At 48.6% G+C, this 15,370-nt stretch overlaps 1 protein-coding gene across 1 annotated transcript in view; it reads left to right on the forward strand.

Moving 5' to 3' along the window:
• The window catches only part of LOC124489159 (neurexin-3a-like), a 36,217-nt gene that overhangs the window by 14,986 nt on the left and 5,861 nt on the right, over nucleotides 1-15,370 (forward strand). The window contains exons 2-3 of the mRNA XM_047051834.1: nucleotides 6,147-6,350; nucleotides 8,743-8,769. Of these exons, the coding sequence (XP_046907790.1) occupies nucleotides 6,147-6,350; nucleotides 8,743-8,769 (231 nt within the window). The remainder of the gene's footprint in view (nucleotides 1-6,146; nucleotides 6,351-8,742; nucleotides 8,770-15,370) is intronic.

Raw genomic sequence — 15,370 nt, forward strand, 5'->3', positions numbered from 1 at the left:
GCAATACAGTTGTCTGCCTCCGATCTTCGCTGCAATTGTTTGTGTCTGACAATTCACCCTAAACCAAACATTAACCCTCACCCTAACCCTAATCCAACCCTTAGCCTATAAAGCGTTACTATTTTAACCTTGATATTTGCCTTCTGTAAACGCAGAAGAAACACAGACAAAACAGAAAAAAGATAATACATAGTTTAGGTCTGTGTGAATGGTCTGTTTTCATGATTTGCTGTGAAGGCCAGGTGAATTGATATCAGCTGTGTGCATTTTTCCAAGCGTTTGTGGGTGTGTGCGTGCGTGAGAGCTTTAGTACATGTGTTTGTATATTCATGATGATTATTTGGCAGGTTGATTGCCAGTGTCTGCAGCCCTGTGCTGCATTCCTCCTATCTCCATAATCCTGCCAACTTGTGTTTCGAAGACCGCCAGCATATTACATAAACACCACAAATCCTTGTGTGTTGCCTGGAGAGGGTTAGCACATATGGGAGGCTGTGCCTTTTTCTCCCTCCCTCCATTCAACCTTTCATCCCTCTCCCCTTGTCCTGCCATCCCTGCTTTCTGAAGTCCAGACTTCATCCCTCCATCCCCCACGGTGGTCAGTAGCTCCTCCATTGGTCGTTCTCTCCCTCTCTCTGCAGGGTTGTAAATGATGTTATCATTTCTCCTCATCCCTCTTTACTCCTGTATTCCTTTTTCCATCACTTTTTGAGATTTTCTTGAATGTGATGTTTTCTCTGTAATGACACACGCACACGACACATTTGTGTGGATTTTAGTCTTGGGGAATATCATTCAGTCCTATTCAAAATCCTGTGTTCCCTATCCTCTAACCTTAACCCCAAAACATAACCTGAACCGTATATCCTAATCATAAAACCATCCATACTATCCCTAACCTTTCATGTCATTTGAACCCTAACCCCTCTATAACCCCCTAGGAATTGCACCTCAACCTCTAGGGACCAAGAAAATGTCCCTGCATGGTCAAATTGATGATAGTTAAACAAGTTCATTTACACACATACGCCGTGAGGTTTATTTCAGTTTCAGACTTGGCTGAGATGAATCACGTCGGGTTTACCAATCCACATCTGCTAGCCGGCCAACCCAGTACACACTTGCGTCAGCCCGTCACGATATGCCAACGTTCCCGAGGGGCCGTGACTTATTTACAGCCATTTTCCAACTCTGGCAGACTCCATAAACACTGTTTAACTGGACTCTTTCTTTCAATTCTTCTCTGGCTGTCTTGGTCTGTTTCTGACCATTTCTCCTTCTCTTTTGCAGTTTCTTTTTTTTCCTTGAAAACTTGAGACTGCAGACAGTCTGCTGCTGCCACCCAGTGGCCACTTCAGGGTACCCACGCCTCTCCCCGCATTACTGAGAATCTGCAGAGGACATTTAAAGGGCGTGTTACGTCTCACTGCATTATTGGTTCATTTATCATATTTGGTCCTCCGCAAGGCCTCCCCGCCACAAATAATCCCATCTGATTGATGTCAGCGGGGTGCAATACAATCGCAGCCTAGTCTGGTATTCAAATCTCTCTGAAACCCGTGCACTGTGAGAGGACTCACATCGCTAAACGTCAGCGGGCTCAGACGACACGAGAATAAGTAGAATATTATGTCATCAGGCTTTTCCTCCTCTGGCCCCGGAATATGATGTGAGCAAAAACGCAAACCTTAAAAAAGAGTCCCCATCCATTTTAAGTCAGGCCCCACTTGTTTGCATGTACCTTTTCTCTCTCATACACGGACGAGGATTTAGCCACTTTGGAACAGCCAATGCCTTCATGTGGGTATCTGTGCTTTAAAGAGCCGGCCAGCCGTCACATCTTGCAAACGCTGACATTTCCTTAGAGGCGTATAGCACTGGGAGTTGGAGGGGTGGAAGGGAGGAGAAGGTGGGGGCCAGGATTAAAGGGCTTGTGGTGTTTTTCTAATTGCCTAACTCTGACTGTAGAATGTTCAGGAAAATGCATTCTGGTCCTGAGAGGCGACAGATCCGTGATATGTGACACACAGGAGCTCAAATACGTTTCTGATATCCTTACATAGTACATTTGATTTTACAGAGAACAGTAGGTCAGACAAGTGCTTACTTTAGTCTATAAACGCTGTTTGTGGTTATATTACGGGAGTCAGATGGCTGAGCGTTTAGGGAAGAGGGCTATTAATCAGAAGGTTGCCGGTTCGATTTCCGGCCATGCAAAATGACGTTGTTTCCTTGGGCAAGGCACTTCACCCTACTTTCCTCGTGGGGAATGTCCTTGTAATTATTGTAAGTCGCTCTGGATAAGAGCGTCTGCTAAACGACTAAATGTAAATTAGATCCTGTCTTTGTTCTGTCCTGAATCTGAAAAATGAATGTGGTTAAAAAGCTTTATGAGATTCTTATTGCATGTATTTGATTTGATTTCATTAGTGGGAATCCTCCACAACGCGATAATACAACTGTCCGAATAATATGCAGTGGGAGCATAGTCAGAGAGCAACGAGAGACATTAAAAATCCCACATGTACCTATGACATGTACACTGCACAGCATTTCACCACGCTAGCCTCACCAGCCATTCCGATCCGCACTGAGTCGCAATGCGTTCCGTTTGACCGGGCTGAAACACCCACCTGTAAGATCACCGTTTATACGCCTCATCAGCTGCTGTCTCCCCGTCTGGAGAGAGGGATAGGGGCGGGGCCGCACGCTCTCCAGTGAGATGTTCACAGCTTTTATCCTAATGGAACTCTCCTGTGTCATTTGCCTGCTAATTATGCTGAGTGGGTCTGTCTTTTTTTTGTTTTTTTTTATAAATCAGCCTCTTTCTTTGCGGCTCACACGTTCGTCATCAGAGTACTGATTTGCGCTCCAGACGTTTCACTGTACGTTAAGTGCGACACGCTCTCTCCGGCGCCTGCACACGCATGCAAAAAAAACATTGTCAGGGGAGACATCTTTAGCTTTAAAGCCTGTTTATGAAAGAGGTGTTTATCCTGTACACTGTAGGTGGCAAGACCAGGACCCAGAACAGATAAAATGGTGGATCAGTGTCCTCAGTGTTAATACAACAAGATGTTTGTGGCCCAGGGTGTTAGCTTGCAGTAGCTCTCAAAACATGAGTTTCACACAAATACACACACACACACCAAGTGGGTGAAAATAAAACACACAAGCGAGAATAAAAGACGTCTGACTCACTCATGGGAGTGGAAAAGCAGAACCCGGCAGCAAACAGCTTCGGTCACAAGGCAGTTTAGCGACAAGCAGCAAAAAAACGTGCAAAACAGTCCACAAGAAATGTTCCACAAATCCGGGAGGTGGAGTTTAAAAAGCGCGAGGTTGTTGGTCTCAGGTGAGTCGAATGACCGGGGTAGTGGCAGGGAATCCTCCTCGGTGTCCTCCACTGCTGCCAGGCGGAGGCGTGACAAAGTGCTGTAGTCAGGGCAGTTGTGCCTTTGTTGTTTACTAACAGCAGTTCTTTATCTATTGGCCCAGCACCTTGGAGACTGACAACATAATGAAAATTGATTGGCTCTTAATACACAGGAAGTCTTTTCATGACATGAGTGCTCAGTGGTAGCAGTGTCCTTAATCCAGAGAAGGCCATCTGAACACCTACCTCATCACACACACAAACACACACAGACTTACACTGCATGTCATGGGTTTGACCTTTTCTTTTACGTGGGGAAAATGTTATCACACGTTAAAGCAGATTGAAGCGGTAATTGTTCTGGAAACCCACGTGGTTGAATGAAATGATTGATTTGATTTTACCATTGCACTTACGGACTAAAAGCCAATACAATATCTTTGTTTAACCAAATGGCTTGTTCACTGGCAGCACGGCATCAGCTACACGCCGTTACTAACATGGATGAGCAAGTCTAGTAAGTCCAGTCTAGTAAGTCCAGTATGGGATTTGGAAGAGCTGTGTGTTTGTAGTGTACGCCTCAGTGGAGGAGGGTTTTTTTTAATGAATGAAGATGCCAGCAAATGGAATGTCACACACCATGTGTGTGTCTGCGTGTGTAAAGCATCCTTGTGCGGGCACGGGAATTGAACAGTAAATAGAAAATCTGTGTATTAAAGTTGGCAAGATCAAGAAAGACCTCACATGCAAAGAGAATCCACAATTTGCTTATGACAAAAGAAAGAAAGAAGATCTGTCCTTATATTCAACGATTCCTCTCTCAGAGGACCACCCCCTTGCCCCTGCCCCCCCTGTCCGCCCCGGGTGAGAGTCTGTCAGTAAACATCAGGCCAGGAATCAGACAACATGATGGTAAACCTCTTTGATCCCCTTCACACATCTCTACAGGGACTGGAGTGAAACAAGCCGGGGGCCCGAGGGGTCACCATTTCCCCTCCATGCATTCTGTTTCTTTTTAGTAATGTCTTTGTCATTTCCCCCCAATTCCAGTATCTCGCTTTTCTCAAACCATCTCTTTTGTCTCAGCTATTTTCTCTCGTTCTTGTTTTCTCTGTTTGATTTTGGTTTCATACCCTCTCTTCATCCCCCTTTCCTGTCACGTTGTTTCTTGACCTTCAATTTCTCCACCCTGCTATCGCTGTCTCTCTCCCCTCCTTTTTCCTCCTTCCTTTTTCCTGTCTCCATTGTGTCCTTGGGCATCCCCTCTCTCTCCTCCCCTCTTCTCTCCTCTCCTCTCCTCCCCTTTCTCTCCTCGCCTCTCCTCCCTTCTCTCCTCTCCTCTCCTCTCCTCCCCGGGTGAAGAAGGGGGGGTAGTGAAAAGCATCTAATCGTACATAATAACATATTGATCACGGTGTAATTGTAGAGTACATCAGCAGTTTCTCTGGCATTGCTGTCGGGGGGAGTGTGCACATGGTGTGCGCAAGGATCAAGGGAGTGCATGTGTGTGTGTATGTACGTGTGTGTGTGTGTGTGGAGTGTGGGGGAGTGTCTGTTTCTCGCAAATAGAGTTCTCACAGCTGCGAGAAGGAAATGAGTGTTTGTGTGTGTGTGTTTGCTGGCTGGGTGGGTGGTGTGAAGAAAGAAGAGGGAGGGTGAAGGAAGTAGATGGAGAGTGAAGTGGTAGAGAGAGAGAGAGAGAGGCAGAGAGAGAGAGAGAGAGAGAGAGAGAGAGAGAGAGAGAGAGAGAGAGAGCGAGAGAGAGAGTTTAGGAAGTTTTAGTGTTAGGGTTAGTATAGTCGTTTATTTATTGCTATCTGTATATTTAGGAAGTTCACTTATCTAAGCTCAGCATAGATGTAAATTTGTTCTGTGTACTTATATGTTATGTTATGCCAAGTGCTTGCGTTGTCTTGTCTTAAGAATTTCAGTGCCCAGTCTAACCTTGTGTTGCTCTGTGCACCTGACAAATAAAAGACTTGAACTTGAAGAGAGAGAGAGAGAGAGAGACGTGCAGAAAGACATGAAAGAGTCGGAGGCCCAGGTTTTAGTGATGGCTTCAGGGCCAAATAGTGGCGATGATCTACAAACCTCCCTAGTATTTCTCCGAAAAAAGGTTTTTGTGTGTTCCGTTTGTGGGGGTGGGGGGCGTACACGTGTGCGAGTGGTTTTCCCGAGGGAGTCTTGCTTTTCCAGCAGTTGACAGATGTGTTGTCACGGGGAGTCCGATTCAACCTCACCTGCTGGTAACAATGATGGAAAAGCAGCAAGGGGTGACAGTGTGTGTGAGTTCCTGTGTGTGCTGTCACTCTCGCTGTCTTCATGTCAATCCGTTTTGAACCCTAGCCCTACATGTCACAGCGGGCATCACGTGGAACGCATTCATCCCGAGAAGTGTTCTCTCCTTTCCACATGACAGTGCTTATCCCTCAGTCTTCTGGTGCTTCCCTTCTCACACATACCTCCAACCACCCCCCCACCCCCCCGCTGGTTTGAAACAAGCTTCATTATTAGAGCATCCACGTCCAATGATCATGCACGCTATCCGTCGCACAGCTCCAGTCCTGTCACCATATTTGATGCCACGTGGGCCAAACGAATGCCCTCTTCGCCCTCGATTTGTCTCGTCTGTCTACCCGCGTTCCCACTCCCACTCAGTGACCCTAACGTTCTCTTCTGTCTCCTCTTCTCCCCCCCCCCCATCTTCCTCTCTTTCTCAAATCTTACGCCTTGTCCAAACCCCTCCCCCCCCCCCCCCACCACCTCACAGAGGCCTCCATCCTCTCCTACGACGGCAGCATGTACATGAAGGTGGTGATGCCCACCGTCATGCACACGGAGGCCGAGGACGTGGCCCTGCGCTTCAGGTCCCAGCGGGCCTACGGCCTCCTGGTGGCCACCACGTCTCGCGACTCGGCCGACACGCTGCGGCTGGAACTGGACGGCAGCCGCGTCAAGCTCACGGTGAACCTAGGTATCGTATGCCAGCCCTCCCTCCTCCCTCCTCCTCCTCCTCCCCCAACTCCCCACCAGTCTTGCCCATGTGGCGCATTCCTCCTGCCCCCCCCTCCTCCATCTCTTTGTCCTCTCCATTCTTCCCCTCCTCTCCTCCCTCCATTCTCCTCATGGTGATTCCCCATCTATCTTTTTTAAGCTCACGTTTAGTTTGTAGCGTTACGCATAATAGATACGGAATATCTTGTTTTCGACATAATATTATGGCTTCTTACATACTGTTGCATGGATGTTACTATGATTATGTTTATGTTCTATAAGATACATCTAGGATTGCTGAGTGAATAAAATATTGATAGTGGATAGCATTTATGGGATTAAGTCTGTTCCATGTATCAAATTGACTGTCTTTGGTTAATATGCTGTTTCATTGGTAAACACAGGCCATCTTTTGAACAGACACCATAGTCATTGTCATAGTCCTGTACAACTGCTTTTGAGACAGTCACAGCACAAACATAATTACATTTTATATATATACATACATATATTCATATAAGGCTACTTAATTCCAACAGCATTTATGTTTTCAGTGAATTGCTTAGGGACGTTTAGATAATATTATAAAAACAGTGCTGTGACTTTCTAAGAGGTGACTTGTCAGTTAGTCCACTGATCTTTATCCATCTTTAACAGGATTATGGAAAAAAAAGAACCTTACCATTTTCCCACTAACACCATGTTCCTGTCTTTAATACATATCGAGTTGTAAATCACCCATCTATACTTATTCATTTTTTTGTAAGCAGGTCTCTTTTTTGACAGTGTTCTTGGGAGTCAGTCGATGTCTATATATATACACAGTGCCCATAGCAGTCAGCAATCAACTCCATTTCCCATCATGCTTTGTCAAAAGATGGTATTCACCCCTTCAAAGGCCTCCAGCCTGCGGCCCGTCAGGCGGACAGCCCGAGAACAGAGCCCAGCCACACCTGCAGCTGGCTGCACCCCGGCACACCTTCTCTCTCTCTCACTAACACCTCCTGTGTGTTACTAAGAGGAAAGAAGCCAAACATCTCAGCACAGATCATTCAGATCAAACCAAACCACAACATGAGAAGATGTAGCTATACCTAATTTAGTTGGTTTGACAGAGTTTTTAGTTCAAAACAGTTGAATAAGTTCCACATAATTGTAGTCATTTAACACATTGCAACAAAACACTATTAGCAACTTAAGGTTCAATTGGCTTGGGTCGAGATATCAGTGAAACATGATTCTTTGTGTTCAATATCTTCCAACTTTAGGTAGTTTAAGGTTTGTTGGATAGTCAACAAAGGTAATGCAATATATAGTGCTTACTCCATGCCTCTCTGTCTCTGTGGCAGAGTCACTACATATACATTGATAGTGACGTGTTTCACTAGGCCCTGGTGACTAAAGACAGTTTGAAATGACTCTAGGGGGTTCTGTGCCTCTGCAAGGTGCTGGTGCTGATTGGATCGTGGCTGTTCGCTCCCACTTTTCTGTTGCGGTTGACGACACATGAAAACACCAGCCACATAGTGATCAACCCAGACTGTCCCTCTTGGGCACCCATACCAAATCTGCCCCTTCTCGGGACCGTTAGTGTGCATACTACAGTAGTAAGACCATAACAAAATTCACCGTTCACTTCGTTTTGTTATTTAGTTGTACAAGACACTGGATTGAATAGGCCAAATTATACTCTTGGTGCAAACTATGGCAAAGTTGGAAATGAAAAGATATGGACTAACACTTTTGCACTAAATTGCACTGGACTTCAAATATCCATGGTTCCATGAATAAGAGCCTCTATCACTACCTTTTTGCTAAATATCAGACATATGAATTTAATTGCCTGTTTAGTCAACAAGTTGGTGTGAAGGCTTTGGAGCAGGATACTTTGAGTTGTATTTTAGAATCAAAATATATGTAAGCCGAGACTGGGTTGAAGAAGCTATGTGGTTGGTACAATACAAGCGGCCATTTTACAGATACACAATTAAAACCACTACTTCTACATTTATAGTCGATGTTTAACAACAATAAATATATATATCATCGCTGAAAAATAACTGTGTTTAATTAAACAGTAGTATTCGTATCTACTTTATCATTGCAGTTCCCCAAAAGACTAAGTGCATTGATGTTGTTTGACTGAATTAATAGCTAATTTGGTAATCACAAATGTGGTACTGTCAGTTACCATAAGGACACTGATATCAAAGCTAAAACTTGGCCATTTTAGCTTACAAATACCTTTTCAAACAAAATGGCCGCCGCTCTGCATGTGGACGTCCCCGGAAGGGTGGATTTATTGTTATTGGATGTCTGCAGCTAACCTTGAAGGATGCAATTTCATCTGTCATTTATTCTTCCCCATCTAGACTGTATCAGGATAAACTGTAACTCCAGTAAGTTAACACTCAAGTTTCATTTTGCTCTTTGTCTGTATTCTACTGTTTGAGAGGAATGTGCTTCTTTAAAAGTGTGATCTCCTGGCCTTCCTCTTATCCCTTGGGTGTGGAGGATGAGTGTGCCTTTTCAACTGGTCAGACCCACCAGTAGGTCAAAAGAGACTGTTAAACTGGGACAGAGCGAGTGGTGATTTATTAATCTTCATAGTTTTCATAGTTTTATCGATAGCACATGTGCTATGAGTTTCTCAATATAATAATCATTGTTAGCTGTTAGAGGACCATTCAATGTTTTCACAAGTGGAGGTTAAGCCACGGGGGAGATTAAGCCAGCGTAAAAAAATGCATCGTAAATCTGATCCAACTTTGACTTTAAAGATTAGCAAATCACCACTCAGTATCATTGTTTGAATCCAGATGATAGATTATTTAATGCAAACTGAGTTTCATCATAAATAGTTTATTTTTAATTTTTTATTCTGTATTTATAAAATAAAAACTTTGATCACGTTACTTTTATGATTTACCGGTAAGATTAAATACATTTACAGTATGTTAAGCATTTGAAACACTTACGCCTTCATAAAACCATAAATTATATGTATCGATACCATTTTTTTATTCAAAATACTAGATCAACTTAGTTTACGTAATACTTTTAATAAAAATGATATGATGAACTCAGTTTGATAAGCTCTGTTTGCATAAACTGTAGGTCTGTCTATAATGACAACATTAGTGCAGTACCACAACATATCCAAGCATAAGAAAGGCCCATTATATATTTTATTATGGTTGGGAGGTTTTCAGTACAAATGGGATCAACACAAACTGCTTTTACTCATGAATAGGTTGTGGAATCCTTCAACTTTGTCAGACTTATTGTAATTTACAGTTATTTAAATTATTCACTCGTGTTTTTCTCATTATTGTTCTTTGTGGCCTTAAACTTAAAGCAAATTCTTGAGGAGGTAAGTAACCCATAGTCTAATTAACATTGTTACCACAGCCTTCCTGTCAATGACAAGACGAAAACATGAGCTATCCTCACTGCTCATTGATTCATCAGGGCATAAACACTTGTCTCTGTATTCTTCATCTAGGAAATAAGCCACTAGACTGAAGTGCATTGTGAGTGCCAACCCCGTCCCAGTGACATTGAAGGGCACTTGAGAACAGCAATGAAGGAACTTGAAATCAGTTATGCAAGGAAACATTCCAGTGCATGTGAAGACTGCACTAGTTTAATATAGACACGGCAATGATGATTAGCACTGACATAATCTAATGATATACTTCAGGGGCTTTCTTTCAATCACAACTGCCTACAGACAAAAGTAACTAAAAGTATTGGGATTTTAGTAAGTCAACAAATGACAATCACGTCTACTAATGTGGGCATGAATGTAGAACTCCAATGGCATATGAAGTGCAGTTCTTACAATAAGATATATAACAGTTAGTATTGTAACGATGGCGCTAGGGGTCTATATTGGAGTGGATGCGTAATAATCGGACGCAAAGAAGAAGACCTTTTTATCCTGTGTCCCATACACCGCTCGACTACAGGTTTTATTACTACACCACCAATCACATGTGAATGCCAACAACAAGTCATTAACTCACATACAATTCACAGTTATGGCAACAACGATAACTTATAGTTACTAATATCCATACATCATCCACTGACAAACCTAATTGACAGAACAACAACACTCAACTCAAACATGCATACAACATTAACCAAACATGAAACAAGTATGTGAATTGCGCCACCCACAATCCTTTGCGCCAACAGCGCGAGTTAACACGCGACCAATCCGTGGGTCGCTACATAGCCCCCACCTGAGGGGTCAGTCGTCCCCGACAACCCCATCACCCAACAGGTAGTCTCTTAAGTGTCCTGGCCGTAACCGCCGCCGAGTTGGCCTCCTGGGACTGGTAGAAGGTGCCATAGGGGGGGGGTTACATTGTCCAGTGGGAATGGTGCCGCTGGTGTCGTTCTCTGCTCCACCCGTCTCTGGAGCAAGCGGGCGATATGGTGATAGTCTGTCCTGGTGCAGCACCACCACACGCCCCCGACCAGGCATGCGCACCCGATACACCACCTCAGAAACCCGTTCCATAACCTCACTGGGCCCCTGCCAGTGACTGCATAGCTTGGGTGACACCCCCTTCTTACGAGTAGGGCAATACACCCAGACCTTGTCACTGGGCTTGAAGGTCAGCTTCCGACACCGGGTGTCGTAGGCTCTTTTCTGCCGCACCCCAGAGTTAGCCTGGGCCTGACGAGCGTACTCATGGACTACTTGGAGGCGATCTATCAACCTCCGGTAGTAATCCATCTCCTTTCCTCCAGCAATCTCCGGCTCGGGCGGGGTCCCGAAAACCAAGTCCACCGGTGTCCGTAATTCCCGCCCAAACATGAGGGCAGCTGGTGTGCACTGGCTGGACTCTTGGACGGCCGTCCGGTACGACCACAGGACCAGGGGCAGGTGGCGATCCCAGTCCCGCTGATGTTGGCTGGTCAGGATGGCGAGCTGGGTAGCCAGGGTGCGGTTGAACCGCTCCACCAGCCCATCGCTCTGAGGGTGGAGAGGTGTCGTCCTCGTCTTGGATACTCCCAGCCGTCGGCAGACCTCGCTAAAGACCTGGGACTCGAAGTTCCGCCCCTGGTCACTATGGAGTTCCGCAGGGACCCCGAAGCGGGCAAACATCTCCTCTACCAGCCTTTCCGCAGTTGTGGTGGCACTCTGATCCGGCACCGCGTATGCCTCCGGCCATTTGGTGAAATAATCCATGGCCACGAGGACGTAGCGGTTGCCGGAATCAGTCGCTGGAAAGGGCCCAAGTATGTCCACCGCTACTCGCTCCATCGGAGCCCCCACCAGGTACTGCTGCAATGGGGCATGGGAGCGCTGCGTTGGCCCTTTCTTAGCAGTGCAAAGGTCACAGCAGTGCACATACAGCTCCACGTCCCGTCGACAACCTGGCCAATAGAATCGGCCCCTGAGGCGGCGGAGGGTCTTGGCGATGCCGTAGTGCCCCGCCCCCACCGAGCCATGGACGGTCTGAAGGACCTGTTGGCGGAGTTCACGGGGTACCAGCAGCTGTAGGAGGTCGCTTCCCCGGCCAGGAGCTTTCCACCTCCGGTGCACCAGCCCGTCATGGAGCTCCAAGTTGCCCCACTGTGATTGGTAAGCCTTAACCTCCGGTCCGTGGGCAGACACTTCTGTCCATTCGGGACGCCGCCCCGTCGCCAGCCAGTTGATTACCACCGCCAAGGTTGCATCGGCCTCCTGGCATTGTTGCAGCTGAGCGGAGGTCCATGGAGAACTCCCCTCGCAGTCAGCTGTCTGAATGGCTGCCACCGTCAGTGGTTGGTCCCGCTCCTCTTGTCGTTGGCAATACCGACATTCCAAGACTGCACAGGGGCGGCGGGAGAGGGCATCAGCATTAGCATGCAACCGCCCTGGTCAATGCTGGATCTCGAAGTCATACTCCTGTAGGGCCTCCAGCCAGCGAGCCACCTGGCCCTCCGGGTTCTTAAAGTTCAACAGCCAGGTAAGGGAAGCATGATCGGTGCGCACAAGGAAATGGCTGCCATGCAGGTACGGCCGGAATTGTCGCAGTGCCAGGACCACTGCCAGCAGCTCACGCCGGGTCACACAGTAGTTCCTTTCAGCTCGGTTCAGAGTGCGGCTAAAGTAGGCTACTGCGCGCTCCACCCCTCCAACACTCTGGGACAGTACGGCGCCAACTCCCACGTTGCTGGCATCAGTGTCCACGATGAAGGGCTGTTCCGCATCTGGGTAGGCCAAAATGGGAGCCTCGGTAAGGTCAGTTTTTAGCTGGGTGAAGGCTCCGGCACACACGTCGTCCCAGTCAAAGGGCTGTCCCTTGTCAGTCAGTCGATGGAGGGGTTTGGCAATCGTGGCGAAGCCCCGGACGAAACGCCGGTAATAGGACGCCAGGCCCAAGAAGCTCCGCAGTTCGGTGACGTTGGCAGGGGGTGGCCAATTCTGGACTGCGGCCACCTTAGCGGGGTCGGTAGCTACCCCGTGCGCGCTGACCACATGGCCCAAGAACTGCGTTTCTCTTGTCAGCAGGCGACACTTGGCAGGGTTCAACCGCAACCCAGCCTGACGAATGGCTTCAAAGACCTCTTGCAGGTTACCCAGGGCTCGGTCAAAGTCGCTGGCATGCACCAGCAGGTCATCCAGGTATACCACACAACGACTCCGTGGTATTTCAGCCAGTACCCTCTCCATCAGCCGTTCGAACGTCGCTGGTGCATTACAGAGTCCAAACGGCATAACACGAAACTGCCACAGTCCCTGTCCAATGGTAAAGGCAGTCTTTGGTCGTGCGTCAGGGGCCAACTCCACCTGCCAGTAGCCACTACGCAGATCAAGGGAACTGAACCAGCTGGAGCCTGTGATATGGTCGAGGGCGTCATCTATGCGAGGGAGGGGGTAAGAGTCCTTCTTGGTCACCGCGTTGAGACGTCGATAGTCCACGCAGAACCGCCAGCTGTCATTCTTTTTTCGAACCAGGACAGCTGGTGCGGCCCACGGACTGTCAGAGGGCTCAATTACCCCAGCAGCAGCCATCTCCCTAACTTTGTCTTCTGCCACCTGTCGCTTGCCGAGGGCCAGCCGGTGAGGCCGCAGGCGGATGGGTTGGGCGGTACCGGTGTCGATGGAATGCTGAACCAACCCCGTCCGCCTACAGTCCTCATCCTTTGCTGCAAAGATATCTGCATAGTCCTCTAGGAGGTGCCTCAACTGGCCGCACTGCTGTTGGTCAAGGCCATCACTGCTGCGGCGGCAGAGTTCCCTCACCGCCTCAGACGTCTCCGCCGATGTATGGTTGGTAGGCTGACCTGGCATGGAGTCGCTGGTGGCAGCTGTTTGGCAGCTGGCTTGCTGGTCTCTGACCTTTGTGTTCTTGTCCTGGCCGGCCTGGAGCGCCACAGTCTCCCCACCAAGGGTGATGGCTGCCCTCAGGACATCAACATAGGCACCCCAACGGGACAACAGGTCCAGGCCGATAATGCACGAGTCCTGAATATTGGCAAGCCAGAACTCGTGCTCCGCCTCCTGGTTCCCAGCCTGGATCCGCAGATGCTTCTTCCCCTTTGTAGCAGCCTTCTCCCCTGTCACCGTCACCAGGTTCGTGTCTGACTTTGCCCATGCGCCGGAGAGCGTCCCCATGGTTCCTGGAAGGACGCCAGGACGCACCAGTGAGACGGTAGACCCCGTGTCTACTAGAGCTTGGCAGGGTTGGCCATCAAGCCAGCAGTCCAAATACAGTCCCTTAGTGTTGCCTACACGACCAATCAACAGTTCTTGGCTTAAGGGAGGGGCCAACGATTGGGGTGGCGGGCCCCTCACTGCGCCACCCCCCCGTCGTTTCCCGTCTGCTGTGGTGCTCTGGAGACTGGTGCTGGTGCTGGGCAGTCACGGGCAATGTGACCAGGTTCGTCACAACGATAGCACCGAAGAGTGGATCGAGGTCGACGGTTCCCAGCTGGGGCTGGCCGCCGCTGAAACTGCACCTGACAAACTGGCTCGGCCTCCTCACCCTCACAGTCGATGGCCCGGACGTGTGGAAGGGACAGCCGTGGGGCAGCCTGAGTGCAGAGCACCGCCTCTGCCCGTACCGCTTCTTGAAGAGCCCCCTCCAGGGTTCTGGGCATGGTGAGACGCACATGCTGGCGTAGCTGCTCTGGCATAAGCCCCTTGAGGAATGCATGGAGAGCCAGCTCCCCTCTTGCAGCGGCGTCGAACATTGGATAGCCATGGCGGGCGTAGAGCTGGATATCTGCGGCGAAAGCGCCCAAACTCCCTCCCTCCTGGCGGCGACAGCTGGCTAGCCTGTCCCTACTCTGGTCAGGGAATGGTGGCTGCCCGAACCGCCTCTCCAAGGCCCTGGTCAAGGTCTCCAGGTTCCGCTGTTCTCCCGGGGTCAGATCCAGGAGCACCTGCAGCGCATTTCCCTCCAGCGCCAGGGCAAGATGAGTGGCGGCTTCCTCGCTGCTCCAACCACCATGCCACACTGCCAACTGGAACTGGGCAAGATATGGCTCCAGGAGCGTCTCTCCATTGAACTTGGGCACCTTCGCTGGTGTTCTTGGCATGGCAGTGGAACGGGGCAGGATGGCCCCAACATCCACCTGTGGGGACGCCCCAGGTAGGTCAGGTTGGATGTCCACAGCTATGGCTGTGTGTTCTGTGGTTCCACTCCCGGCCTCTAGGGGGCGACAAGGCCGTGGCACACTGAACCCATCAGCGTGGGACGACGTTCTTGCCCTGGAACGCTCCATCTTCAGCCTACGTTTCTCCAGGTGTAGCTGAGTCCTCTTAATGGTCTCTTCAAGATCTGCGATTTCTTCCTCCATCCTGCGTGGTTGCGCCATCCCACTTCTGACACCAATGTAACGATGGCGCTACGGGTCTATATTGGAGTGGATGCGTAATAATCGGACGCAAAGAAGAAGACCTTTTTATCCTGTGTCCCATACACCGCTCGACTACAGGTTTTATTATTACACCACCAATCACATGTGAATGCCAACAACAAGTCATTAACT

The sequence above is a fragment of the Hypomesus transpacificus genome, chromosome 3 (genome assembly GCF_021917145.1).
Source record: "Hypomesus transpacificus isolate Combined female chromosome 3, fHypTra1, whole genome shotgun sequence".
Lineage (NCBI taxonomy): Eukaryota > Metazoa > Chordata > Actinopteri > Osmeriformes > Osmeridae > Hypomesus > Hypomesus transpacificus.